Raw genomic sequence first — 10022 nt, 5'->3', positions numbered from 1 at the left:
ATGAGCATATTGTTTATTATAATATAATATAATACATGAAATATGAAAATATCTTAATACTGCAATTGTTTTCAGATTTTTTTGGGGGGTTTTAAGTTGATGACCATATTGTTTACTGTCTATAATAAAAAATAATATTTCACATATTATGTTGTATTATATGTAATTATCCAAATACTGCCATTTGTTTTCAGATTTTTTTTTACATTTTAAGTTAATGAGCATATGATATTTAAGTTATGTTTACTGTCTATAATATAAAATAAAATAATATAATATAATGTGAAATATTGTAAAATATCTGAATACTGCAATTGTTTTCAGATTTTTTTTAAAAATTGGATTTTAAGTTTATAATTAAAATAATATAATATAATGTAATATGTAAATATTCAAATATTGAATGTTTTTCAGGTTTATTTTATTGGTTTTTAAGTTGATGAGCATAGTGTTTACTGTCTATAATAGAATATAATATAATATAATGTGAAATATGTCAATATCTGAATACTGCATTTGTTTTCAAATTTCTTTGATTGGATTTTAAGTTGATGAGCATAGTGTTTAAGTTCAATAAAAATAATAATAGTAACAATAACAATAATAAGTTCATACTTTAAGCAGTCAAAGCAGCATGAAACTGCTGGAACAGCATGGAAAAGAAAGTCATGTTTATTCAGGTTCTCAAGGCATCAGTTTGTCAGAGAAAATAATGACATCATTAATCAAACAGCTTTCATTCAACTGGAGTCAACAAACAAACGCAGTTCATTTGGTTGTTCACAGCTCCACGTCTCTCCATCGGAAACATGATGAGCGGTTCATTGAGGACAGTCTGTGTTTGGAGTACATTAGTGATCATCATTCCCAAATAAAAACATCCACAGAGATGAAGGTTAACTCAGTAAGCTATTGCACATTCTCACTGCATTTACATTCACACACACACACATCGCATTAACATTCACTCAATCACTCTCAACATTAAACACTTAAAATCAGCTTTTAGTTTTGTGCCCGTCCATAATCAGAAAAAACATCTGGAATTATAAAACAAAACAAAAAAGATACAAAAATGAACAACTTTCCAGGAGAGTCCAGACCAGACTAAAAACCAGTGCAGCAAAACCAACAAGAATCCCGTCAGGTTTGAATAAATTACTCGTCAACTGAATGAGCGGCTGGAGGTTCTGGACTCTGCTTTCGTTCAGTAGGTGGTTGTGGGCGTTTCACGGGCGGAGCTAAACAGAAGCTCCGCCTTCGAGCTGACGAAGTACGTCACCAATAGAGACAGCAGCAGCACGGCCACGCCCACCCCCAGTGTTAACATCTATTAGAAACAACACACACAAAATAATCAGTCACAAAACCAAAACAGACCCTGGTCTATTAGAAAATAGTTTTGCATAAAGTAAATAATGTGCACTACCCTTTAAAAGTTTGGGATCAGTAAGATTTTTAATGTTTTTTAAGTCCTTTCTGCTCATCAAGGCTGTGTTTATTTGATTAAAAATACAGAAAAATTACTAATATTGTAAAACTATTATTGCTATTTAAAACAGTTGTTCTATTTTAGTATACTTTAAAATTTAAATTTATTTCTGTGATGCAAAGCTGAATTTTCAGCATCATTACTGCAGTCTTCAGTGTCACATGATCCTTCAGGAATCATTCTAATATACTGATTTATTATAAATATTGAAAACAGTTGTGCTGCTTTAATATTTTTTGGGAAACTGTGATACTTCTTCAGGATTCTTTGATAAATAAAACACACAAAAAACTGCATTAATGCAAAATAGATTTTTTTTTCTAAAAATATGCTCTACCATTCAAAGTTTGGGGTCAGAAATTGTTTTCTTTAATAATTAGTAATTTTATTCAGCAAGGATGTGTTAAATTGATGAAAAGTGACAGTAAAAATGTAGATTGTTAAAAAAAAGTTTCTGTTTTTTATTAAAAGAATCTTGAAAATTGTCACAGGTTCCATTGCAATAATATTTCACAATATTAGTTTTTTTTTTCTGTATTTTAAATCAAATAAACAGATGAGCAGAAAAGACTTCTGTAAGTGATCAGTATGTGTATATAACATATTTTTAGATTTACTTTTTATCTTTTTATTAGACATAATCAGGCCGAATTTGACTTTAAAAAAGGCCAAAAAATAGGATTTATGTGGATTATGACATTATTTACTTGACAATTAAATAATGTATTTACTGTACAGAGAATACGCAGATATTTTTCATTAAAAATACACAGGTTGCGTTTCACTTCAAAATCAATGGAGGAAAAATAAGAAAACATATTTGCATAAAGTAAATAATGTGCACAACCCTTCAAAAGTTTGGGATCAGTAAGATTTTTTATGTTTTTTAAGTCTTTTTGCTCCTCAGGGCTGTGTTTATTTGATTAAAAATACAGAAAAAAAAGACTAAAATTGTGAAATATTATTGCTATTTAAAACAATTGTTCTATTTTAGAATACTTTAAATTATAATTTTTTTCCTGGTATGCAAAGCTGATTTTTCAGCATCATTATTTCAGTATTCAGTGTCACTTGATCCTTCAGAAATCATTCTAATATGCCGATTTATTATAAATATTGAAAACAGTTGTGCTGCTTAATATTTTTTTGGAACCTGTGACACTTTTTCAGGATTTCGTTGATCAAATAAAACAAAAAAAACCCCAGCATTTATTAAAAAATAGATTTTTTTTCTAAAAATATGCACCATCGTTTCAAAGTTTGGGGTCAGTAAATTGTTTCTATCTTTCTTTCTTTAGAAGAAGTTAATAATTTTATTCAGCAAGGATATGTTAAATTGATAAAAAGTGACAATTAAAATGCATATTGTTGAAAAAGTTCTATTTTTAATAAATGCTGTTCTTTTCTGTTTGTTTTATGAAACGACTCCTGAAAAAAATGTCACAGGTTCCAGGTTTTTTTTCTGTATTTTAAGAGCAGAAAAGACTTCTGTAAGTGATCAGTGGGTGTATATATAAAATATTTTTAGATTTACTGAACTGAGATCTTTTTATTAGACATAATCAGGTCGAATTTTACTTTTAAAAAAGGCCAGAAAATAGGGTAATATATTTTGCATAAGGAAAATGCTGCATATTTTAGGTTCACTAGGATTTATGTGGATTATGACATTATTTACTTGACAATTAAATACTGTATTTACTGTACAGTTATTTTTCATTAAAAATACACAGGTTGCATTTCACTTCAAAATCAATGGAGGAAAAATAAGAAAATATATTTGCATAAAGAAAATAACACATTTATTTAGGTTAACTAAGATTAACGTGCATTATGACATTTACATGACAATTAAACACATTTAAACCCAAAATCTCAGTACTGTAAGAAAAAACCTTTCGATTGTCATACTTTAGACATTTTATTGAATTTAGCACACTGTAAATCAAATACCTTTTAAAATATGTATACCTTTTATGATGTGACAGGGTGTCTACAGGTTTGACCAAGTTAAATTTTAGACATTTTAAGACTTTTTAATACCATTTTCAAACAAAATTTAAGACCAAATTGAAAGTCCCGCAAAAGTCTAGCACAAAACTATGAAGATATTTTAAATTATTATTTTATTTAACTGATTATTCTTGGGAATATTCAACAGAAAACACTATTCCAGAAGAAGAAATTATTTTCTATTCCATGACAAAGTCAAGGCTCTCACACACTTTGAAGCCAATGTAACAGTGTAACAAACACGGATTTTGAGTCATGGATCGGATCATTTTTCGGATCAGCAAAAAAAAAAAAAGTTTGTTTTTTCCTAATTACTGAATGCTTACTTTAGGTAGGCTACTTCTCATCCACAGCAAAAACTACTATCTGAACTAAAGTTCAGTAACAAAACAAGAACAATTACACAAATGACAAGTGTAAATGAATACAACATAAAGTTAGTAATAAAATCAATAACACTAGTATTCAGGAGGGGAAATGTAATAATTAATTGTAAAATAACTAGTGTTTCTCACTGCAGGTATTTATAGGATGCTGTCTCTTTAAGGCCAAATGCCCAAACCGAATACTGGCACGCATCTCTTTCTCAGCTGTTACGGTTCACTGAAGACATAAACGACTGTTAAACAGAATACCAAAACGGGTATTAAGACATGACTTGGTATGTACGTTTCCGTTCAAATAGCAGTTAAAGAGGAATCAATCTGTGTGAATCGCGCCGCGCGCCTCTCTCTCCTCTCTCTCTCTCTGCGCGTGCTCGCGCCAGTTGTGTGCGGCAACGTAAAACATGTGCTAATTATAAACTTTTACTCTATGATGGTTAAACTTAACAGCTAATCTGCGATTCAAATGCGTGTAGTTGGGCGGAAACCCGCTAAATCTGGCAACACTGAGGCGTTGTCAAGCAAGCGCGTGTCTAGCAACAGAACAGATTTAGAACCTGCGCAGGAGATTCTCCTCAAAACGATAAACTTTTCCTTTTCAAAGTGTAAAAAATTTAAGACCCTTGGATTTAGATTTAAGACAAATTAAGATTTTAAAATTAACATTTAAAGGCCTTATTTTAGGACAACGGAATTTAAGACTTTTTAAGACTTTTTAAGGATCCGCGGCCACCCTGTGTGAAACACGACAGACATGGATTTGATATAGATGTAAACTAATTTATTAGAGATCAGTTTTTAGCATAATTAAAATGCAAGTATAGTTTTTATTCATATATTTTCTGTTTTCATTTTTAGCAATTTTGCTGTGTTTTTGTCATCACTATTATTAGTGTTCTGTAAAAATGTCCAGTTTTACTTTTAGTTATTTCAGTACATAAAGTTAAAATAAATGGGAATGAAAAATGTTGCTTTGGCAAAGTAGCTGATTTTTATTTATTTATTTAATTTTCCGTTATCCTATTTTAATTCAAGTAATGGAAATGTTTGACAAGGAGTGCTGAGTTACCTCCAGTTCTCTGCTGGCCACCAGAAAGATGCGCGCTCGGATGCTCTTCCAGCGAGATTCGGTCCATGTGGAGTAATCTCGAGAGCCGTACTCCAGCAGCTCGAAGGCAGGAGAGACGGCTTTGGACAGACGAACAGACGCTCGCACACAAAACGGCTCGTCTGTGCCGTTCACCGATGCCGGACCCGACACCCAGAAATATGAGAAAAACTAAGAGAGAACAGACAACAACAGAGCGTGAGTTCAGGACATTCAGGGAAACACAGGCAAAAAGATATTTTTGAATTTTTCATTTGTCCACCATATTATTATACATACAGTACAGACCAAACACCTTCTCAGAAGTAGATATGAATTCAACTGAAAAACTTGTGAAAAAATATCTTTCAGGTGGGCAAACAGCAAATAGTGGAGCTCTGCAGCCACCTACTGGTAAAAGTTATTTTTTTTTACTTGTAAAACTGGATTTTCCAAAAGATGGGCAAAAATCTTACACTAAACCATGTGAAATTATCCATGTTATCCCCATGAATTAAATTTAGAAATATGGGTCTTTTATAAAGTGAATTTTACATTAAAAAAACAGTTTTTGTATAAAAACCCCATTTAAAAAAATATTAATTTATTAATTTATATATATTTAAAAAATATCACTAACCCACTGAAAACTGCACAAATGTAGAGTAAAAACTTTAATAAACAGAAAAATATACAGTACAGACCAAACTTTTGGTCTGTACTATATGTCACCCTGGACCACAAAACCAGTCATAAGGTTAAATTTGACAAAAATGAGATATATACATCATATGAAAGCTCAATAAATAAGTTTTCTATTGATGTATGGTTTGTTATGATAGGACAATATTTGGCAGAGATACATCTATTTGAAATCAGAAATCTGAGGATGCAAAAAAATCAAAAAGACTGAGAAAATCACCTTTAAAGTTGTCCAAATTAGTTTCTTAACAATGCATATTACAAATCAAAAATTACATTTTGATATGTTTACAGTAGGAATTTGACAAAAAATCTTCATGGAACATGAACTTAATTTCTTAATGATTTTTGGCATAAAAAAAAAATCAATAATTTTGACCCATGCAATGTATTTTTGGCTATTGCTACAAATATACCCCAGCGACTTAAGACTGGTTTTGTGGTCCAGGGTCACATATATTTAAAAAATATCACTAACCCACTGAAAACTGCACAAATATAGAGTAAAAACTTTAATAAACAGAAAAATATACAGTACAGACCAAAAGTTTGGACACACCTTCTCATTCATTTGAATGAGAAGGTGTGTCCAAACTTTTGGTCTGTACTATATATCAAACATTACCATGTATAGAAGCCAGTTTCCACCACTGAATCAAAAAACAAAAGAGGAAAGTGAATTTTTATCTCACAATTCTGACTTTTCATGACACAAACTTACAGTTCTGATTTTTTTTCCAGAATTACGAGATATGAACTCACAACTGCGAGACATAAACTCACAATTCTGACTTTTTTTTGTAGTTCATATCTTGCAATTGTGACTTGCAAGTTTATATGACACAATTCTGACTTCATTTCTCAGAATTGAACATTTATATCAGAATAGCAATTTTGAGTTTATCTTGAAATTGTGAATTTATAAGGGATATAAACTCGCAATTCTAAGAACAAATCAGTCTTTTTCCCTCTCAAAATTGGACTTCAGTTTTTATCTCACAATTTTGACTTTATTTCTCACAACTGTGGGGGGAAAAAATGCCAGAAGTGTGACTTTATATCTTGCAATTCTGAATTGTGAGATAAGAAGTTTCAGTGGTGGAAAAGGGCTTCCACATCCATGTGCATATATAACAATAAAAAAATTAATAAAAAAAATCAGGATTTTTTGATGACCAGAAAAAGCCAGAGGTCAGCATTTATCTGAAATAAAAAGCTTCTGGAACATTAGGGTCAGTATAATTTTAGAATTATAAAGATAGAAATGAATACTTCTATTTAGCTAAGATGCTTTAAAAAAAAAGTGATGACAAAGACATTTATAATATTACAAAAGATTTCTATTTCAGATAAATGCTGTTCTTCTGAACTTTCTATTCATCCGTTCAATTCTACTCAGCTGTTTTCGACATAATAATAACAATAAATGTTTTTTGAGCAGCAAATCATAATATTAGAATGATTTCTGAATGATTATGTGACACTGGAGACTGAAGTAAAATGCAGCTTTGAAATCATTAGAATAAATTGCATTTAAAAAATATTCAAATTGAAGATAGTTATTTTAAAAAGTAAAAATATTTCAAAATATTACAGTTTTTGCTGTACTTCAGATTAAAAAAAAAAAAAAAAAATGCAAGCTAGGTGAGCAGAAGAGACTTCTTAAAAAAAACATTAAAAATCTTACTTTCCAAAAACTTCCGAGTGGTAGTGTATACGCATATAAAACCAAAATAACTAATAAAAAACAAAACATAAAATAAATGGATTTTTTAAAATTCCTTTAAAAATTATTAAATATTTAGTGTGATTTACCTTTGCAAAGTCCTATGTAGGATACTGGCTTACCTAATATTAATTAAGTTTGTACCAACACCACGGTGTTTAAATTTCATACATATTCTCATGATTTCTTAATGAAAACCTCTTGACTTTTTCACTTACGTCTTTGTTCTCAGTGGTGACCTCGCTGGGATTCTGGCACTCGCTCTCTGTGAGATTGGTGACGCTTCCCGTCAGATTAGCCAGAATGTACTGAACGAAGCGCGTGACGCTGTGAACGGGGCCGTGGATGCGAGGACCGAGACCGATGTAGAACTGAGGAGGACCAGAACCTACAGAAGACAGGAGACACAGTCAGATACACACTGATACTCCTGCAGCACAAGTAAAATGAATACCATAGCAGGGTAGGGCAATGTCTATTGTAATTAGGGCCGGGACTTTAACGCGTTAATTTAGATTAATTAATTACACAAAAATAACGCGTTAAAATTTTTTAACGCATTTTAATCGCACTTAGTTTTGCACCGCGGAACGTTTCTCACTGGATGAGATTCCGTGGACTGATAATACTGGAGCACCAAATAGCGTTCAGACAAGATGCGTCCGTCCTAAATAGTATTGTATGTCCCAAATCGTAGTATGTTTAAAAAGGTATTCCAAAGATTCCCGGATGGTCTACTACTTAACGATCAATGCACACTCTTAACTGCTTATATTGCCCGCAACACACTGCGCCGTGAACGAGGATTCGATTAGAACTACAAACACGCATACAAAGTGTTAAAAAACTACAAACATGGAGGATATGCCCGACCAACGGACAGGTAGAGAAAGGGGTTTGAGTGATAAATAATCAGTGTGTAACCTGATAAAAAATATTTTTTAAATGTTATCCGCGTTATATTCCATGTGCAGCAACATTTATAATGATAGGTTTGGTCATTAACGTTTAAATGCATAATTAAGCAAACACAAGAGCAGAGTTCTCGGCATGAAAGACTCGTTAAAGAACGTACCTCTTGCTACACTAAATGGCAATATTTCACTGGTCTGTTGGACTTGGTTGAACAAAAATAAACAATATTTTGTTGCTTAAGCTTATGTATTCAGTCATTATTCAATGGTATTCTAAAAATCCATGTAAAAATCTTAATTCTCACTGTTCTCAGGTCAAATATTTATATGCGATTAAAATGCGATTAATTTCGATTAATTAATTACAAAGCCTCTAATTAATTAGATTAAATTTTTTAATCGAGTCCCGGCCCTAATTGTAATATATTAAACTGTAAAATGATTTACAGTTCATATACAGGTTTCCACAAAAACAAAAAGTTTTATAAAACTGTCAAAAGTATTAATTATATTAATAAAAAAAATATATATTAATTAAATAGCATTTAAAGATATTTTGTATTAATTTAGATTTTTATAATGCAATGTTTTCTTGTCGATCCAGCAGTTCACATTTACAACTCTGAATGTTTGCAGTGTAAAATCTTTGGTTGATTTTCACTTTGGTCAGAACAAAAACTGCAGACGACCTTATTGGAAATGCAAATTTGTTCTCTGTCAGCAGGTGGCGCTTTCGGAGCGACAGAAATATTGTAGTTTTCCTGGTAACTGCAAATTTAAGACCTCTTTCTTTCTTGTACCATTTAAGACTTTTTATGGCCTTATTTTTAGAATTATAGACTATAGAAATTAATACTTCTATTTAGCAAGGATGCTTTAGATTGATTGAAAGTGATGACAAAGGCATTTATAATATTGCAAAAGATTTCTATTTCAGATAAATGCTGTTCTTCTGAACTTTCTAGTCATCTGTTCAATTTTACTTAGCCGTTTTCAACATAATAATAACAATAAATTGTTTTTGAGCAGCATGTCAGAATATTAGAATGATTTCTGAAGGACCATGCGACTGAAGTAATGATGCTAAAAATTAATCTTTGGTTGATTTTCACTTTGGTCAGAACAAAAACCGCAGACGACCTTATTAGAAATGCAAATTTGTTCTCTGTCAGCAGGTGGCGCTTTCGGAACGACAGAAATATTGTAGTTTTCCTGGTAACTGCAAATTTATAAATATTGCAGTTTTTGCAACTCAACTCTTGAAATCATAATTAAGACTTTTTAGGGCCTTAAATTTAATCCAACTACAATTATTACTTTTTAAGACATTTTAAGGACCCGCGGAAACCCTGTGGACATATTCAGTCAAAAACTTCATTTACAACAACACGAATGATGATTTACTTCTCTATTTGGATGAACTCACTGTATTCATTCTCAGAAGATGAGTGAGATATGATTTATGTGCTGTGTTTATGTGTGAGAATAGAGTATAAACACAGATGGTCTCACTTAAAATGCTGTTGTCTCCTTTCTTAGTGACTTCAGGAGGCAGCAGGGATCGAAACCAGCTGTTATTCTTCTGAATTAGAAAACCATACAGCAACTGAGCGACCTGAGAGAGACAAATAGACACAAATAATGTAATCTTAAACATATTTATATATGCATATGTCATTGACGTGACGCAAAACATTTGTATTTA

General features: G+C 31.4%; 1 protein-coding gene across 1 annotated transcript in view; it reads right to left on the bottom strand.

Moving 5' to 3' along the window:
- Positions 1-656: 656 nt before the first annotated feature.
- The window catches only part of LOC141343789 (nicastrin-like), a 10914-nt gene continuing 1548 nt past the window's right edge, over positions 657-10022 (bottom strand). The window contains exons 2-5 of the mRNA XM_073848433.1: positions 9830-9932; positions 7622-7791; positions 4958-5167; positions 657-1330 (exon numbers count right to left, since the gene is read on the bottom strand). Coding sequence (XP_073704534.1) covers positions 1208-1330; positions 4958-5167; positions 7622-7791; positions 9830-9932 — 606 coding nt within the window. The 3' untranslated portion in view covers positions 657-1207. The remainder of the gene's footprint in view (positions 1331-4957; positions 5168-7621; positions 7792-9829; positions 9933-10022) is intronic.

Source organism: Garra rufa, chromosome 10 (genome assembly GCF_049309525.1).
Source record: "Garra rufa chromosome 10, GarRuf1.0, whole genome shotgun sequence".
Taxonomy (NCBI): domain Eukaryota; kingdom Metazoa; phylum Chordata; class Actinopteri; order Cypriniformes; family Cyprinidae; genus Garra; species Garra rufa.
The sequence above is the reverse complement of the archived record's forward strand: the minus strand, read 5'-3'. Positions and strand labels throughout refer to the sequence as shown.